We start from the raw sequence: 18,181 nt of genomic DNA, 5'->3' as shown, positions 1-18,181 counted from the left end.
AAATTTAATACAATTTCAGTTCAATTTAAAGTAACAAGGATAATATTAAGCGTATGTAATGGTAATACATTTAAAATAGGCTAAAGCGAAACTACTTTTTTACTATGTATGTGTATATTATATATTATACAACTAAAAGTTTGGACGAAGTACTAAGCCGTGTTAGCCCACAAAGAAACCAACTAAAATTTTTCGATCTTGGTAACATTGATACTAACTATAATATATAGAGTGTTTGTCCACTTTGAATTAAATTCTCTATACCATAGACTAGGTCACTACATAGTGATCATTGTCATTTGCCGCTGGGATATTGAATGGTATTGGTGTTCTGTGGTTATTTGTGTGACAGTTTCATGGGGTGGCTTCCTTGTTTTCTCTCTCAGTGAGTAAAACAAAAATGGATTCCGCTGATACCTCAATTGCGGAAGCCGGTGATAAAAAACATTTGGAGAATGTATTATCTGAAGCGGAGATTGCTAGTTTACCAGTTTCAATCGCTGAAAAGATCAACATTTATATTGACCAAAAATTTGAAGAATACTTGACTTCGAAAGCGCTGCATGAGACCAGCAAATCACAAATAGGTAAGCATAGCATGTAACCGGTGATTTCAGTAACATTCTTAGTTTTTTTATATCAAACATACATATCTTAATTATATTATTTTCTCTATATTGCTTTATTAAACATGAATACTTTACGTACAATAGTATTAATTTAATAACAATTACGTGGGTAAATTTAAAATTCGAATAACCTAGTATACATAGGTCAATACCTGTAACGAATACTTAAACGGAATGGTAAATCTAAAAGTCTTGAATAACCTAATATTCTTTAAGTATAGAATTTTTTAAAGGAGGATACCAGAAACTGGTGGATCTAAGTCGTTTGAATCTGTATTTGAATAAATTCAAATCATCAAAGTCTCATTGAACACACCAATATAGGTGATATTGGTGTGTTCAATGAGACTAATTACATAAAAATAAAAACTTACTTGCAACTCCTAATCATTTTTTGAGATCATATTATCAATGTTTTTATCATATTCATAATTTAAGGTGGTATTACCTTTCTAAATTATTTCTATCTTATTATACTAGCTTATTATTTGCAACCTTATCTGTATAACCAACATTGATTGGTTATATGGTTCGTTTTTTATCTTAGAAACATTATTTATGTATTGTTTTATTATTTTCTATATATGTTAGTACTTGAGGTATCTATATTATAGGCCAATGTAATATATATAATAATATTAAGTTGTCTCAAATAAAAATATAAAATTATGCACTTTACTAATTCCTAACTAGGTTTGTGTTGTCCTTTCCAGTCTCTACATCAGAAATTACTTGGTGTTTTGGATATATTATCTCCAGTGCCTCTGATACATAAAATTAAAATAAATTGTTATAAAACTAGTGATACATTGCTATATATTAGTTGACAAATTTAACATTACCCACATTGCCTGCTTTTTCTAATTTTTAAATAGTATTGAGACACAATCGGAAATGAAATAGTGACATACGCATAGGGATTTTATATATACATAGCTCAGTGTGGAGAGTCACTCAAGGAGCAAAACACTGATTTTATGTCCAAAAGGGTGAATGTACCTTTTCTTAAAAAACAAAAATGAACTGAATTAAAAAAATAAATAATAAAGGAACTTGAAAGTATGTGTTACAGAACTTTATAAATACAGAGATCAGCCCATTGTCAGTCCCTATCATTATTTTAAGGTTTTGCCTATTTAGGTTCAGTAGGCATTTTGTTAATCGTTAGTTTACTATTGGCATTGCCACTTTTGTTAGGTCATAATCAGTGATTTGTTTCCATCTTGATTTTTGTATTTCTTTGGATCCCTGGCAAATCCAAGTTTGAAATTGCGAGATGATTGATGGTAAGGGTAACATAATGTAAGTTGGTCTCCATTCTCCGCAATCCTCTCATCTGGGCTGTTGTATGTGTAGAGCCAGGCTACTAAAGTAGCCAGCTAAGCCCCTCCCAGAAGCGCAGAAGTCTCCTGGTGTTTTCACAAGCTTCATGGAGCGACCTCAACATTCCGAGGATTTAATGGTAATGGTAAAAGTGGGAGGGGCTTATAATTTACATATTGATTGATTAATAGACAAGTGTTTATATTTTACATATGTAGTAAAAAGTATATACATAAGTTAAATATTATCATTGTAAAAGAACCACGTTTTCTATTGATATTTCTACTTGCGTATCTGAGACACGCTGGGTTTATTGTGGTAGCCAGATTATGCCAATAATTTGTAGAACATTTGTATTGGCAAAATAAGCATTGAAAACGCTTATTTTGATAACAATATTTAACAATCCTTTTAATATCGTCATCTAGTTTAAAACTAATTTTATTTTGACTGAAATGTTTGTTTGTTATGTACGCCGCCTCCTATACACTAAATATAATATTTCACTGCAAGACATTGGAAGAGCATTTGGCAAAATAGGTACAAAGTCAAGTAGTGTTCATTCATGACATTTATTCGTAATACTTATTAAATACATATATATATATATATAATGTATAGTATTTAATAAGTATTACGAGTAAATGTCAATAGCCACAATAGTAGTATAGTAGTGTACATATATTACAGTACATATAGTAGTGTACAATAGCCATGTCATTAGACAAAACTATTATTAAAAGGAATTACGCTAACAATAAGACATCCTGATGCATCTAGCTCAATATTTTCTTTGTTCATAATAACTCTGGTTTTGTATGCGCTTGTGGTCGTTGAATCACCTTTGCCATGCGTAGTCCAGTTAGTCTGTATAAAATCGATATTTACTTACTTAGCCCTAGTTAGTTTATTTGCGTACTAGGGTTCATGATTTCTCGAGCTTTTCAATTTCTCGGGTCTCGAGAATTCTCGAGGTCAATTTCTCGCGTCTTCTCGGGTTGTCGAGAAATTTACATTTACGTACGTTTTCTCATATTATTTGGTTCCAATAACGTCAAAAAATTCAGAGGTTTTCCTCTCAAATAAAAGTATTAAATTAAACTTTTATTGAGTATATTTAAAAACATTAATATTATGAATATATTTTTTTTTAAATAGAAGTAATATTAGGTCCTTACATATGAAATTGGCGTTTTGTCGTACTGGCCTCTTTGATCTCAAATATCTCCTCTTTGGTTAGGAACTCCATTTCCAAATTTATACAGCTATTCACTTTGGGTCACTCACAGCATACAAAATGAAAAAACTTAAAGTATCGCGTTATTTACGAATACGAGTTCCGCTGTGGCACCAGTGCTACACGGTGCTAAGTGGTCTCGCAAAAGAAAACACGTGCATTTTTAGTTCCAACGTTTTCGTTCTGGAAATTTTGACCTGCAAAGCAATATCCGTGGGCGGCCGGAATCCAATGTTGATAATGAAGAATTGAAGGCTATTGTGGAAGAATAGAATAGAATAGAAAATCAGTTATTCAAATAAACTTAATTTAAGCACTTTTCAATATTCAAGTCAACATTTTTTTAAATCTACCGCTTATTCGGAAAGCTGTCTCATCACAAGAAGAATAAGCAAGAAACTTGTGTGTTGCTCTTTTAAACAATCCTTGTAAGTTCACATTTTACAAGTCGAAACGTGTGAATACAAACTACCAACCAGCACTAATTTATTTAGGCTCAAATATAAAAACACAATAAGATTAAATCAGTCGTAGTGATAAGAGCAGACCAGTCCCTACAAGCAGCACTCGTTCACGAGTATGATGGATGAGCCAGCCATCACTGCGCTCGACCATATTTTAGGGAGCCCAATGACCCGGCCCACCACGCCGCCACATGTTTGGACATTTTAGTGAGCATGACTACTCATTCCACTCGACCACGTCACAGCTACAAAAATTACTATATTGTAGTTACAGTATTCGCACTTTACATGAGGATGCATGCGGCAATCAATACATAAGCCGCTACGCTATCATATATCAAGAAAGCAGTATGAAAAACAAATTATAATGTTGTCCGCAAATAAACTTATACTTGCTATATATTACTATCATCTATAAATTCATCTATCCTATAATAGGCTTTTTTACATAACATTTGTTTAATATATAGTTTGAATTGCCTCTCTGTCAGATTTAGCGTAGATTCTGGCAGTTTATTATAGAATCTTACGCAATTACCATAAAATGAATTACTAACTTTGTGTAGACGGCATTTAGGTAAAATTAACTTATTTTTATTGCGTAAGTTTCTACTTGTACAGTCTTTAAGTTTCTTGAAACTATCTAAGTTTTTCCTTGTATACATAATATTTTCATAAATGTACTGTGAGGCAACGGTGAGGATATTTGATTGTTTAAAGCATTGACGTAATGACTCTCTAGAACCCATACCATAAATAGAACGTATGGCTCTCTTTTGTAAAATAAATATAGTATTTACATCGGCAGCTTTACCCCACAGCAGTATGCCATATGACATAATGCTATGGAAATAACTAAAATATACAAGTTTTGCCGTCGCCACGTCTGTTAATTGCCTTATCCTTCTAATTGCATAAGCAGCAGAATTAAGTCTACTGGCTAATTTTGAAATATGGGGCCCCCATTGTAACTTCGAGTCCACTGTTATTCCTAAAAAAACTGTATCACTAACAAAATTTACTATTTCATCATTAAGCAATAGCTGCGTATTTACTTGTCTTACATTAGGCAGCGTGAATTTAATACACTTAGTTTTGTTGGAGTTTAATAATAGATTATTACATGTGAACCAATTTAATATAGCAGAGATAGCATAATTTGCATCGTCTAAATGATTACATTGGCGACCAATTTTAAATACTAACGATGTATCATCCGCAAATAACACTATATCTGCAACTTTCTCTACCATGTAGGGAAGGTCATTTATATAAATTAAAAAGAGAAATGGCCCTAAGATTGAACCTTGAGGAACGCCCATTTTTATATTAGTACCCTTAGACTTTACACCATCAATATCGACTATTTATTGTTAATAATTATTATTAACAATAACAGTAACAGTATTGATATTTTTATTTATAATTTTTAAAATTTCATCTTCACTCTCTTCTCTCTCCCTGATCAACTTGTCACTAAGATCTTTGGATGCCTGAAGTTCTTGTAGGGCCACTTTAAGCTTCATCTCTGTCTGCCGTGCAGTTGTGGAACGTGTAGATAGTGACATTATTGAAAATATGAATAGTTACTAGGGAGAGTGAAGTGAGTTATTTCTAAAAAACAAAGTATCACAACGAGAACAGCAACTGAACCTTACTTATTTTGAGTGTTAAAATTTTTAATAATTTCTGTTAGGTATATTTATACAAGCTATATTTTACAAGATTAAGTATGGAATTAGATTGTGCTCCTTTCCTTCAAATTATATTAATATAAAACGTAAAATTACTTACAATATATTTTGTGGGTATATTTTTTCCTTCGACGTACGCAACAACTGAACTTCACAATTATTAATATCAATTTGACTTAATGTGAATATTTTCTATAAAACTTGTATATATTATGAAATTCTTTGAATAAATCCAGCAAATAGTTATAAAATAGTTTTAAAATTAGTTGTTTACCAACGAAAGAAATTTGACAGATGGCCGGTGCACTATTTTAATGTCGGTTTTTGCAAATAATACACTACCAAATTGTACACAAACAATAATCGACACTTATTGCACTATTATATCACTAATAACGATGTCGAAAATATAATATTCGTGTGATAGACTATTAAAAATTATTTATTTATTACGGCCAGCTGAAAATGACAACTGTCGTTGGTGTTGCTAGTCGAAGAAAAAAAAAAACGAGGAAGCGGATCCATCGCAAACCCGTCCGAGTTAGCTGCAGGCTGCGGTGTTAGTGACAAAACTGTTTTAATCCTTTAGCAAATTGGGAAGGTGAAAAAGCTTGAAAAGTGAGTCTCATGAATTCAATGGAGTAAATCGACAAACGCGCGTAGCCTGCTGCGTTACATTAATCAACCGACATAATAATGAAGGGATTTTAAATCAAATCATCTCTTGTGATGGAAAGTGGATCTTGTGCGATAATCGAAAACGCTCATTGCAATGGCTAAACCCTGGCGAACCAACCAAATCCTGCCCCAAGCGAAAATTTTCTCAAAAAATGTTACTTGTGAACGTTTGGTGGACTATTTCCAGTGTTGTTCACTTCGGCAATGTGTATTGTCAGCAATTGAGAAACCAAGATGGAAAAGCTAGCTGCAAAACAACTAAGGCTGGTCAAACGCCAAGAATGCTTGACCACATACTGCACAACAGACAGTTACCAAATTAGAAGAGCTTCAATTGGAATGTCTAAGACAACCACCGTACTTCCCGGACCTTGCTCCAAAACTCCTTTCCCTCTTCCTCCTCCTTCTTCTAACTTCATGCAAGGGAAAAAATTAAACTCCGATGGAGCTGTCCAAAGTGCAAAAACAAGGCAAAAGTGCATAAATAGAAATGGTACATACTTTGATTAAATAAATATATTATATTTTGAAAAAAATACTTCAGGTTATTCCCTTACAAAACGCCAATTGAAATTTTTCAGGACCTAATTATTCAGACTTATATTTATAATGACAGCACCATTTTTGGCTGCTTATTTAGAAAAAAAAACAACGTAAACAAAAATAATTTCTACAAAATAAAAAAATAACATGAAAGAAAATAAAAACGTTAATATCTTAAATTATTGCGCCGCCACGCAAAACAAAGGGCAATTTAATTTCTATATAGTACATGATTTCTCGAGTTCTCGACTTTTCTCGAGCTTGATTTCCCGGGAACAAAACCCATGAATCCCGGGAATGAACCCTACAACGTACCCATTCATGAGAAAGCTAATAGAAGACTTTGATATGGACCCGTTACTTCCATTTGGATATCTTTCTGTTTAATTAGTTTTCGGCGTACTCAATAATATATAATCCTTGAATATTCAATACTATACGAGAGGAGGTCAAAAAAATCACGGAATAAAGGGGAAGGGGGTTGAAATTAAACATGAAACTATTTTTCCTTTTCAATTTACTCTCCTTTAACCTTAATACATTTTTCATATCTCTAAGATAATTAGTGTTTATCATAGAAACAAAAAGTTTTATCTTTGCTGTTAAAATAGGCCGAAATTGCAGACTTGACTTCTTTATCGTCGCCAAATTTTTCTCTTCGTCAGCTTTTTTCCCATTTTTGGGAATATATAATAGTCGCTGGGGCTAATAATAAGTATGAGCTGTAAGGAGGGTGATCTAATTTTTCAAACCCGCATCGGTGGATGGCAGCCGTAGCAACATGGCACATGTGGATGGGAGCGTTGTCGTGCAAAAGGAGCACACCTTTTGACAGCTTTCCTTTTATTTTTTCCTTGATAGCTTCTTTCAATCTGTATAGTAAAGAGGCGTAGTACTGTCCCGTTATAATCACACCACGATCTTGATCAGCAAAATGCCTTCTGTATCTCAAAACTAGAAAGATCATGGCGATAGTCGCCATGATTTTTCCGGCCGATTGTGACACTTAAAATTTCTTTGGAGGAGTTGTGCCTTTTTTATGCCACTGCATCGACTCTTACTTCGACTCAGGTTCATAGTGGTGAACCCAGGTTTCATCTCCAGTAACAATCCGGGGCATAACTTCTTCTCTACTCTCTCCACAGAGCTCCAAAGACTGGCGAGTACACTCGACCCGCTCACTTTTTTGAAGTGGCGCGAGCATTTTTGGAACCCATTTTGCACATACCTTAGTCATGCCAAGATGATGATGTAGAATATTTAAAGTACTTGTTTCGGATACTCCAACCGTTGCTGCAAGCTGATTCTTCTTCAGCCGGGTATCTTCTAATACAAGTTTTTCTACTTTTACGCCAATTTTCGGTGTGGTGGCCTCAATTAGCTGTCTGGAGCGGGAGTCATCTTCAATAGACTCTCTTCCTTGTTTGAAAAGATTATGCCACTTGTAAACCATGGTTTTACCAGGCACAGTGTCCGCGAGAACTGCTAACAGCTCTTGAAAAATCGTCTGAGCGGGTTTTCCTTGCTTGGTGAGGAACTTCAAATTTTCAGTCAAAAATTTCGCGGAATGGAGGGGTTGGTGGGGGTAGGTTCACTCGTCCAGGTAGTCACTTGTTAAGTTTGTCACTTTTTAAGTTGTTAAACCTCATTAAGAGTATACATACCAAGTTTGAACTAAATTGGGTTATTAACTTTTGAGTTATCGACCTGCAAACAAGTGAATAGGGAAGAAGTCAGCGAGTATGGAGAAAATTGAACACCGCGCCGTTCCTCTTGGAAAGCATTGTCATAAATTCCTGATGAATTTGTCACTATGGGCTAACTGATCTCACCTCATGTTCATCGTATCATCCTCTACTGGTGCCCCGCCAGCATAAACTGTTTGCGCAGGCGGATGCATCATTATCATCCATAAAATGAAAAAAAAACTACCATCTGAACCAAGCAAACAACTATGAACCTTTGGTTTCTGCTCCATGTGACAGAACTCAAACATCGTTCATTCAACAGGAAATACTAAGTACAAATAAAACAGGACGAAAGGGACCAATCTGCAGTAAATGAAATACGTTTATTACACCGATGGCTCCAAAACACAGAATGATCCACGAATACACATACCGCTCGATAAACACAGTTCGATATTTTGGTCATAGCGGACAGTGTAGTCATGTTAAAAGATATCATTGCACAATTGAGTTTTTCTGTTTAATCAACAGCCTAAAAAATAAGTTTCAAGATTCTAGCTTTAAAAATGATACTTCCATACAACCTTTCATATCCCCTGGAGGGGGAGAAGAGGGTTGAACCCCCTTAAAACACTTTTTTCGCATTAAAAGTATTCTATATCCTTTCTCAAGGTCTAGACTATCTGTGTACCAAATTTAATTTAAATCGGTTGAGTAGTTTCGGCGTGAAAGCGAGCCAGAGTTTCTTACGAATTTATAATATTAGTAAGGATAAACACCATTGAGCAACGTCTTTTTACTTTATTTTTTAACAGGGCAATGCAAATCTTGGGTCCCACACCTAAGAATAGGCATGATAATACTAACTAAAATTACATGAAATCGTGATTTCATTTATTCTTATAAATGAAATCACGATTTCATGTAATGTTCTATGATAGGCTCATTCCTAATTCATATTTCAGCATTTGTTTTTAGATTACAAGCGAGATTATATTTATTTAAGTTAAATTAAAAATGTAAAACGTATCAGTTCACTATGATAGATCGAACATCAATCAGGAGCGCATGACGTCGCCCTTTTATAAACATACATACACATGTCAGTCAACTATTCTGTCTTTTGTATAAAGTACGACCTATACAAAGTTCTCAGAAAGTTGTTTCGCGCTCTTTCTAAATGAAACTCCTGATGTCGTTGATAAAACCTGATAAAAATTAATTAGTGGACCTACTACTATTGTGCTAGTAGAAAGTACAACCATCATGGAACAAGGATTCATCAAGATAAATAGCTCTAAGCGAGAGCTATGCTATCCATGTACTCCATTTCTTTGCAGTAAATAAAGTAAATTTTTACATCAAAATCTTCGCAGAAATAAATTGCTTAATTATTAGATATAGCTGCCCGGTTTCAGCTTACTAGATCAGGCATGTATTTCTAACCTTTTTGTCAATTGGTGCATTAATTTTAATTGTTCATTATTACTTGTTCGGCATTTTTAATGTTGTATTAGTATATTGAGAGACCGCACACCATCGATATACATTGAAATTCATCTTGATTATTGCAACAAAATCTTGAAAAACTTTCAACAAACAAACATATGACCGCTACTGTAAGTTGCCACTTATCAAGTATTTACGAAAGTTTGACGTCATAGGTGACACCATTGCTATTGTAGCGTTTTGCCGCGAAATCTAAATTGTATATTTTAAGGTAATTTTTACCTCAAAAATATGAGATTATTTGTATGAATACAAATTGGAAGAACATTGTGGGAGTGTTATTTAGAAATCAGCTACCATGCCTATTGCATTGTTAGACATAATATGGCCTTTTAGACACTTAGATAAATTTACAAAGCCTACCTAGTCACCTTGTTTACTGAAAACTATGTGGTAAAGTTTACCCTCTGATATGTATGAGCTCTGCTTAGTCTGGTTCTTGATCGTGATTTTGTTAATGTATATTTATTTATAATGTACTATTTTTTTTGTAGATGATAAAATTGCTAATACAGAAGCTACAATTCTTGAATTAACAGCAAAATATGAAGATGCAACAAGAAAATTACAAACAGCAGACGATACAACTACGGAGCTGAATAAACAAATTGAAATTCTAAATATTGAACTCGAGAAAGACCGAGATAAAATACAACGTTTAGAAAATGATATTATATCTCTAAAGAGCTCACGAGATGCGGCTGTTGATGAAAGGAATGACCTAACCCGAATATTACAAAGACGTGATACTGAAATTGAGAGACTAATAGCGAATGAGACATCTCTGTCGCAACAGCTGTCTGCTGCTATCGATGCTAAATGTGAGGCATTGGCATTGAATGATGAAATTCAAAGCAAGGAACTTTCTCTTCAGTATCGCGAAAAGAGAATGGAACAAGAAAGAGTTCTGTTAAATTCTCAAATTGGTAGTTTAACAGAAGAAGTAAATAGACTCACTTCCGAATTACAAACACTGAGATTAAATAACACCAGCAGGTTAGTAAGTTTAGAAACGCAATTAATGGAAAAAATTGAAGAATTAAATGCTGCTAATGATACAATTTCTCAATTGAATGAAGTTAAAAAGAATTTAAACAATCGTGCGGAGACTCTTACGCAACGGTTAATGGAACAGCGCGAAATAGAAAATAGGATGACCGAAAATTACAAAAAAGAACTTGATGCTAAAACTAAACTTGCAGATTTGTTTAAAACAATGCATGATGATGCTGAAGCGAAAACTATAGAAATGACTGAGGGTGTTGCAGAACTGCAGAAATTGTTGAATGAAGCTACTGAAAAATATGGTGATCTGGAAACAAAATACAAACAAGCTGAAATAGACCATGAGGAATTAATGGAAAAGAAAAATGAAATTATAGGATCCTTGAAGAATGAATTAGATAACGCAAATGATTTATTGAAAGCTGCTAATGCTCAAAATCTTGATATGGCTTTAAGCGACTTAGCTCCATCTGCCGCTACAGCCAGTAAGCTTCTTAAATCCGGAATGTCCTTAACACAAATTTATTCACAGTTAGTAAAAGTAACTGATGACTTAGCACAAGAAAAGGAAGAAAACAGGCGTCTTAATATTACTATCAACACAATTGTTCAAGAGTTAGAAGAAAAGGCACCTCTACTTCAGAAACAAAAATCTGAATATGAAGAGGCTTTAGAGAGTAATACCGCACTGTCCCAACAAATAGACTCGTTAGTGATTGAATGTAATAGACTACGAGATGATTACAGTGAATCAGCCAAAATAGCTAATCATTACAGTCGAGAGAATGGGAAATTAAAAGGGGAATTAGCGGATTTAGGACGGCAAGTTTGTTTCTTACTGAAGGAAATTGAACATAGTCGTGGTGCATCTATACCAAATGGAGATCATGATTTATCTCATGCAGCTTCCAATACTACAAATTCATCTGAATTAAGTTCATCTCGTATAATTTCTAAGACATTAGTTACTTTCACCGATATTCAAGAACTACAAGCAAATAATCAAAAATTGTTAAGAATGGTTCGTGAATTGACAGAAAAACAAGAAGAATTTGAGCGTCATAAAGACCAGTTTGAAAGTGGAGAGATGCAAAGTAAAATAGAATCGTTGAAGAATCGAGTTACGGAGCTAACTGAAGCTCAAGAAAGACAAACAAAAATGGTTAATGGTCTCATTAGGCAACGCGATATGTTCAAAAAGTTATATCATGATCTTATGAAAGGTAAACGTCATGAATTGCCATCCGTACTAGATATGGGTGACTTAGAAAAAGGAGATTCATTTACAGTGGAATCATCGCCTGAAAAGCATCTAAAACCTGGAAATATAGAATCGTCTAATTTCGAAATAAAATATAAAGAAACAGAAAAACACCTTGAATTATTAAAAGAAGAGTATAAAACATATAAAGAAGAAAAAATGACAAATGAAAGAATGCTATTTGAGCAAATTGATAGTATGAGGCAAGAAATTGCAAAGCTTACTGCGGCAAATAGCAAATGTGCCTCTACTTCAGAGTATAATAATGAACGTCTAAAAATACTGCAAACTAATATAACAACTTATAAAAAACAAATAACTTCATTAGAAGACAAGAACAAAGCTTACAACGCTACGATTGCTAAACATGAAGTTTCATTACAACATTTAAGAGACGAAGTTCTTAATGCACAAAGTAAACTTGCTGCTGCAGAAATTCAAGTGGAAAATTTGAAGCTGGAATGTAAATTACTTAAGGATGCTGAGTTACGACTTCAAACCGAGAAGGAAATTTTAAATAGGGAAAGACAAGGGCAGTCCATATTATTAAAGAATTTAGAATTAATAAAAGCTAGCTTGGAGCGTGTAGAAGCAGAAAATCGTGCTAAAATTGAATCAAGACTTGATGAAGCCACAAGGGAATGTTCAGCTTTAAGAAGGAGACTGCAAGAAGAGCAAGATAGATTCAGAGAATTAGCCGCGCATTTAGAACGGCAGACGGATACAGCCAAGCTACGCATGCAAGAAGAAAAGGATGCAGCTGACTTAATGAGAAAAGAAGTAGCCGAGTTACGTCAAGATTTACATGACAAAAATAAGGCTAATGAAGAACTCGCTAAGAAATTGAAAGTTGCACTTGCCCCTAATACTGATGGATCCTTTGATACTATAAAGAAAATAAAAGAATTGGATAACAAATTAAGTGATAGGGATAAAGACATTCTGTCTCTACAGGAACAATTGAAAATAACAAAAGAACATATAAAACAATATTGTGATATATCAGAGGGCGCCGAAAAAGAATTACGGAATCTTAACAGTGAATATGAAATATATAAACGCGAATCTGAACAAAAATTAAGTGACTACATGCAAAAATTACAACATCTTGAAAATAAATGTTCGGAGTTAGAAGCAGAACTTTCTCTTCACGCCATCGGAGAACATTCCAATAGTAACAATACCCTTAAGAATGAATTAATAAATGTTAAAGAAGAATTGAAGTTGGCGTTGACAAATTTCGATAATTGTCGTTTAGAACTGGAAGCTGCTCGTGGAGAAATTACAAAGCTATCTGAATCAGTCCAAAATGCTGAAGAAAAGTATACTCATGAGATGATTTTACATTCTAGTGACATACAAACTTTGTCACAAGTTAAAGAAGAACTATCAAAAGCACAAAATCAATTAAATGAGTTAGTTGCTTTAAAGAATAATGCAGTGGAAAAGATGGAAACTGAGAAACAAGCCTGGTCTGAAAGGCAGGTTATATTCATCAAAGAAAATGAACAGTTAACACAGCGTTTAAAAGACCTTAATGATCAAAATACGTTGCTGCATGATCAGATTCAAGCACTAGGTACTCAGTTATCCGTTAGCCATGCATCTAAATCACACTCTGAAAGTTTGAATGAATCTAATACTAATGAATCTATGAATATATCTGTTAATGAAGATGACGGCAAGTCATCGGAACAGTTATTCCAAATATTGAAATTCCTAAGAAAAGAAAAAGACATTGCTATGGCCAAATTTGACATTTTACAAGCTGAAACTATGAGACTGAAATCACAGTTAGAAATTGCTGAAAAACAACTAGATGATACCAAACTTGCTTTGGCATCTGAAAGAGAACGTTCTGAAGTTACCATGGTAACAGTCAATAAACAGTCTGATATTCTAAGAAAAGTGGAAACATTGAATGCCTTGACAGATAGTAACAGAATCTTAAGAGAAGAGCGTGATGTTTTATCTGTGCGCGTAGGTGAACTTAGTGCATCAGTCAAATTAATGGAAGACCAACTAACGCCGTTACAAGAAAGAATTTCTGATGTGATATCTAAAAATGAGACTTTACAGTCTGAAAATGTTGCTTTAAAAGCAGATTGTTCTCGATGGAGAACAAGGGTAAATGCCTTAGTAGAACGTGCCAATAAAACTAGCCCAGAAGACTGGAAACGCCTTCAAAATGAAAGAGAAACTTTAGCGAAAATGCTAACAAATGAAAAAGAAACTGTAAGAAAACTCAATGAAGAATTGGGCGCTATAAAAGTGGAAAAGACAAAGCTAGAAGAGCAATATACTTTGTTGTCACGTCAGCAAAATACACTTATGGAAGAAAATGCTAAACAAAGTGAAGAATTGCAGATTCTAAAAGATGATATGGCGCGTTTAACCGAAGAAATATCGAAACATAAATCGGAACTTAATTCTGCAAACGAAACTGTTGCAAAACTAAATGAGGAAGTTTTGAATAAAGAAACTGCATTAACTGATATTAGAAATAAAGAAATGCAAATAAGGAAGATAGCAAAAAAATATAAAACTCAATATGAAGAATTGGTCAGAAATACTGAAGAAGAAAAAAAGAAGATTGAAGGACAAGCTGCTGCCGCTGATAGCGCCTTAGCTGAAAGCGCCAAAAAACTAGAAGAGCAATTGAATGACCTTCAAGTCCAATTAGCAACTGAGAAAGCTAGTAATGAAAAATTACAGCAAGAACTGGAATCTCTTAGAACAGCTAATTTGGATAAGGAGGAAAAAGCTAAGCAAGTATTGAAACAGGCAAAAAGTAAAATTGTCCAATTAACAGAACTAAAAAATTCCTTAAGTCGTGAGTTAGATGAATCACGCACTAAAATTGGAGCTATTGAACAAGTAGCACAAAGTACGCGTGACGAACAAGACGTCAGGTTGGCTCTGATAAAGTCACAATACGAGGGTCGTCTGACTAGGTTGGAAAAAGAGCGCGGCGAAGCTCAGACAGAGAAATCAAGGGAAATTGAAGCATTAATGCAGAAAGTTAATATCCTTCAAAGACAATTGGCCAACCAAACATCGGCGTCGAAACAGCAAGTGGCAACCGAGAAGACTACCACAGATCCTCCTACAGCTAACATAAAACCAATGGCAGGTAAATGAAAAAATTATATGTTATATTTTTTTAGACAGCGCAGAGATAAAATGTAACGATAAACATCATCAAATCTTATTGTGCATATATAAAGATTACAAAATAAAATTAGAATGAGATTTTAAACTACCATCGTTTTGAGAAGTCAATAAAATCGGTCTATAAACAAATGTTACTATGTGGGATTATATTAAATATCACATATTTTATAATATGTAGCAGTATGGTGCAAGTCCCATAGAAGTGTTGATGGTATTCCTTAACGTAATTATAGATTTGTCAACATTATCTAGGTGTAGCCCAACAGAGCGTCTCAGGGAGCCGACGTGGTGGCGAGACACCGCTAGCGTCCATTCGACCAATGGCACAAGTGGGGCCTACAGCACCCCATGATGCGCACAGCACCGAATACATGCCAGCGTCTTCTTCGCGACCATTACCACGCACTGCTCTGGCGGCCTCTGCGGGTTCTGCAGTTCCCTCCGCGTCATCTGCAACTACCGCTCCACCTCCAGAATCTACTCAGGTACGCACCACATTCTAAAAACAACTTAAACAAGTCATAAGGTATATTTTATGGTAATCTTTAAACTTATATATACATATTCAAATGAAATATAATATATAGTATCCGCAAGCTCTTGTTATTAATCGGAAGTAAATTTTTGAGCCTATGTAGATTATTCAATGAGATCATTAATATAATGCACCCAGTTAAAACTACCGTCAATGATCAAGCCGAGGTCCTAACTTTTGAACAGACATGAATGAAATTATTGTTAAAGATAACAGGGGTGTCCAGACTACTGTTAACTCTTGTCAATAAGCGTGAACTACCAAAAATAATGGCCCAACATTTAATAGAAACATTTAATCTAATTGTGTATGTGATAAAAGTGCTCGTTTAAAGAGCTTAGCTTCGGCTATCCTGTTAACTTCTGCTACATAATAGCCATTATATTCGGCGTAATTGAATTTAAAAATAAACCTATAAGTAAAATTTTCATAATAGTGATTGAAAAGATAAAGTGTTGAATTTCTAGTCAGTTATTCTTAGCTCGAAAGTATTGACGGTAGATTTGACATATCTTAACAATCTAAATAATAGATTTAAATGAATAAAGATGTTATGTCGTTTGATTTTGATTTATTATTATGAATACCATCCCTATTATTCATAATAATAATAAATCATATTAATTATACAAAACCCATCTTTTTACCTAATTCAATAACAATATTTTCATTAGGATATGGATACGAGTGAAGCAGGCATGGGTAGTTCGGGTTCTAGTGACAATAGTGCCCAACCTTCATCACATTCTCAAGCACCACAACAGGTGAAACTTCAACTTAATTATAATACCGCAAATTCAGAATAATATAATTTGTTTCTGAATAATTTATGAAATTAAAACAATTTAAGAATATTTTATGAAATCTTTTAATTGAAAGTGGTGTAGAAATATATCTAACTATAACTACTTTAGACAGACAATTGACTGGTTTAATATTTTTCAATTTAATTGTGTTACTATACAATATTTTTGCCAACTCTGCATTATATATGCACTTTCTTTCAAATTGATAAGAGATATCAAATTGAAAGTGTGTGTTGTTATGTTTGTTCGTTTCCGAATTAGTTGAAAATTTAACATTGCAATGATAGAAATAAGAAAGTGTTGCATTCACAGCAACGTTTATAATTGAGAATGCCGTCATATCTTAATTTTTGTAATGTCTGCTCATCCATGTGTACAGGCCGTAGCATTAGTAATGCCCCGCATAGAACAGCCGAGCGGGGCTAGTTCGGCGAGTGTGGGAGTGTCTGCTGCAAGCTCCGTCGTAGCACCGAGCATCACGAGCGCTGCATCTCCGGCCAACGCTGCGCCTTCACTAGCTGGTAATATGTATTTTATATAAAATGTTATTTATATGCCAAATACGATTAAGCAGTTAAAGCGAGAATGCAACTAAACAAACTCACTGCAGTAGGAGAGGAAAGGGATTGTTAGTAAAGTAGACTGTTGACTCCGTTGCTAGTAATTTACCACGTCAGGTTAACTTCCCCGCAGTTCTCCTTGGAAACTATCGTTATAAATTCCTGGTGAATTTTGCACGATATATTAACTGATCTGACCTCATGCTCTACTGGGACCCAGCATTCGTAAACCGTCAGCGCAGGCGCACTATTACATTATTAGCGACTTTGGTTACCACTGTGATATATTCATTAATCTAAAATACCAGCTTATATCCTTCTCCTTTGTAAGTAATATATTTTTTTACGATCTCTTATATTGGTTTATATTGTTGTAAATAAAATAGTGAGTGCTCTACGGCCTGGGGTTAAGTGGAAACTGATCGTTAATAATCCTGTTGGTGAAACAGGAGCGTCGAGTGGTCCAGAGCGAGCACAGAGCTCGGCAGGTAGCGGTGCAGCGCTGGTGTCTGGCGGCGTGAGCACGTCGCAGCCGCCGCCCGACGCGCGCCCGCCCAAGCGTCGCCTGCAGCCTCGACCCGTTACCGCGAAGCGGACACGCGTCCAGGTTATCATCACTATCAAAGTCCCTTTTCTGGCTATGGGTATATGGCCTCCCTATAAGACGTTTAGCAGATCCGTCCTCGTGTGGCTAAGGTTCTTGAAGTAGTATAATATTATTAGGAACTGACAAAATGGCATGAATGCTTCTTTTTTCAAGAATACATTTTTGGAGCAGAATCCCAGTGTTCAGCCTTAAAATTATTGCTATGTTGCAAATTACATCGTATGTAATTTCGTAGTACACAGAAAATAACCCTTTGATGTAATTTTTGTTAAATACTATTGTCAAAAACATTTTCCTAAAATTGGTGGTTGTTTTCAGGGCTTCGAAAGGTCTGTTGAAGTGGAATATCAAGTGCCCACGTCGTCCCGTTGCGACCAAGATGATGAAGGTGTCATTGTTGTAGACTCCGAAGAAGATGACGAAAGATGTTCGGGCACTATGTACAGAGTAAGATCATGATATCATTAC

General features: G+C 34.7%; 1 protein-coding gene across 2 annotated transcripts in view; it reads left to right on the top strand.

Moving 5' to 3' along the window:
• The first annotated feature begins 303 nt into the window (after positions 1-303).
• The window catches only part of LOC131848295 (nucleoprotein TPR), a 37,141-nt gene continuing 19,263 nt past the window's right edge, over positions 304-18,181 (top strand). The window contains exons 1-7 of one of the 2 annotated variants that reach the window (XM_059198100.1): positions 304-587; positions 10,260-15,164; positions 15,458-15,690; positions 16,415-16,504; positions 16,926-17,067; positions 17,556-17,713; positions 18,032-18,160. In XM_059198100.1, the coding sequence (XP_059054083.1) occupies positions 401-587; positions 10,260-15,164; positions 15,458-15,690; positions 16,415-16,504; positions 16,926-17,067; positions 17,556-17,713; positions 18,032-18,160 (5,844 nt within the window). In that variant the 5' untranslated portion in view covers positions 304-400. The remainder of the gene's footprint in view (positions 588-10,259; positions 15,165-15,457; positions 15,691-16,414; positions 16,505-16,925; positions 17,068-17,555; positions 17,714-18,031; positions 18,161-18,181) is intronic. The other variant, XM_059198101.1, reaches the window with a different exon arrangement.

The sequence above is a fragment of the Achroia grisella genome, unplaced genomic scaffold (genome assembly GCF_030625045.1).
Source record: "Achroia grisella isolate CSIRO2021 unplaced genomic scaffold, CSIRO_AGI_Agris_v1 utg546, whole genome shotgun sequence".
In the NCBI taxonomy this organism is placed as follows: Eukaryota; Metazoa; Arthropoda; class Insecta; order Lepidoptera; family Pyralidae; genus Achroia; species Achroia grisella.
Note: the sequence above shows the minus strand (reverse complement) of the source record. Positions and strands in the feature narration are given on the sequence as shown.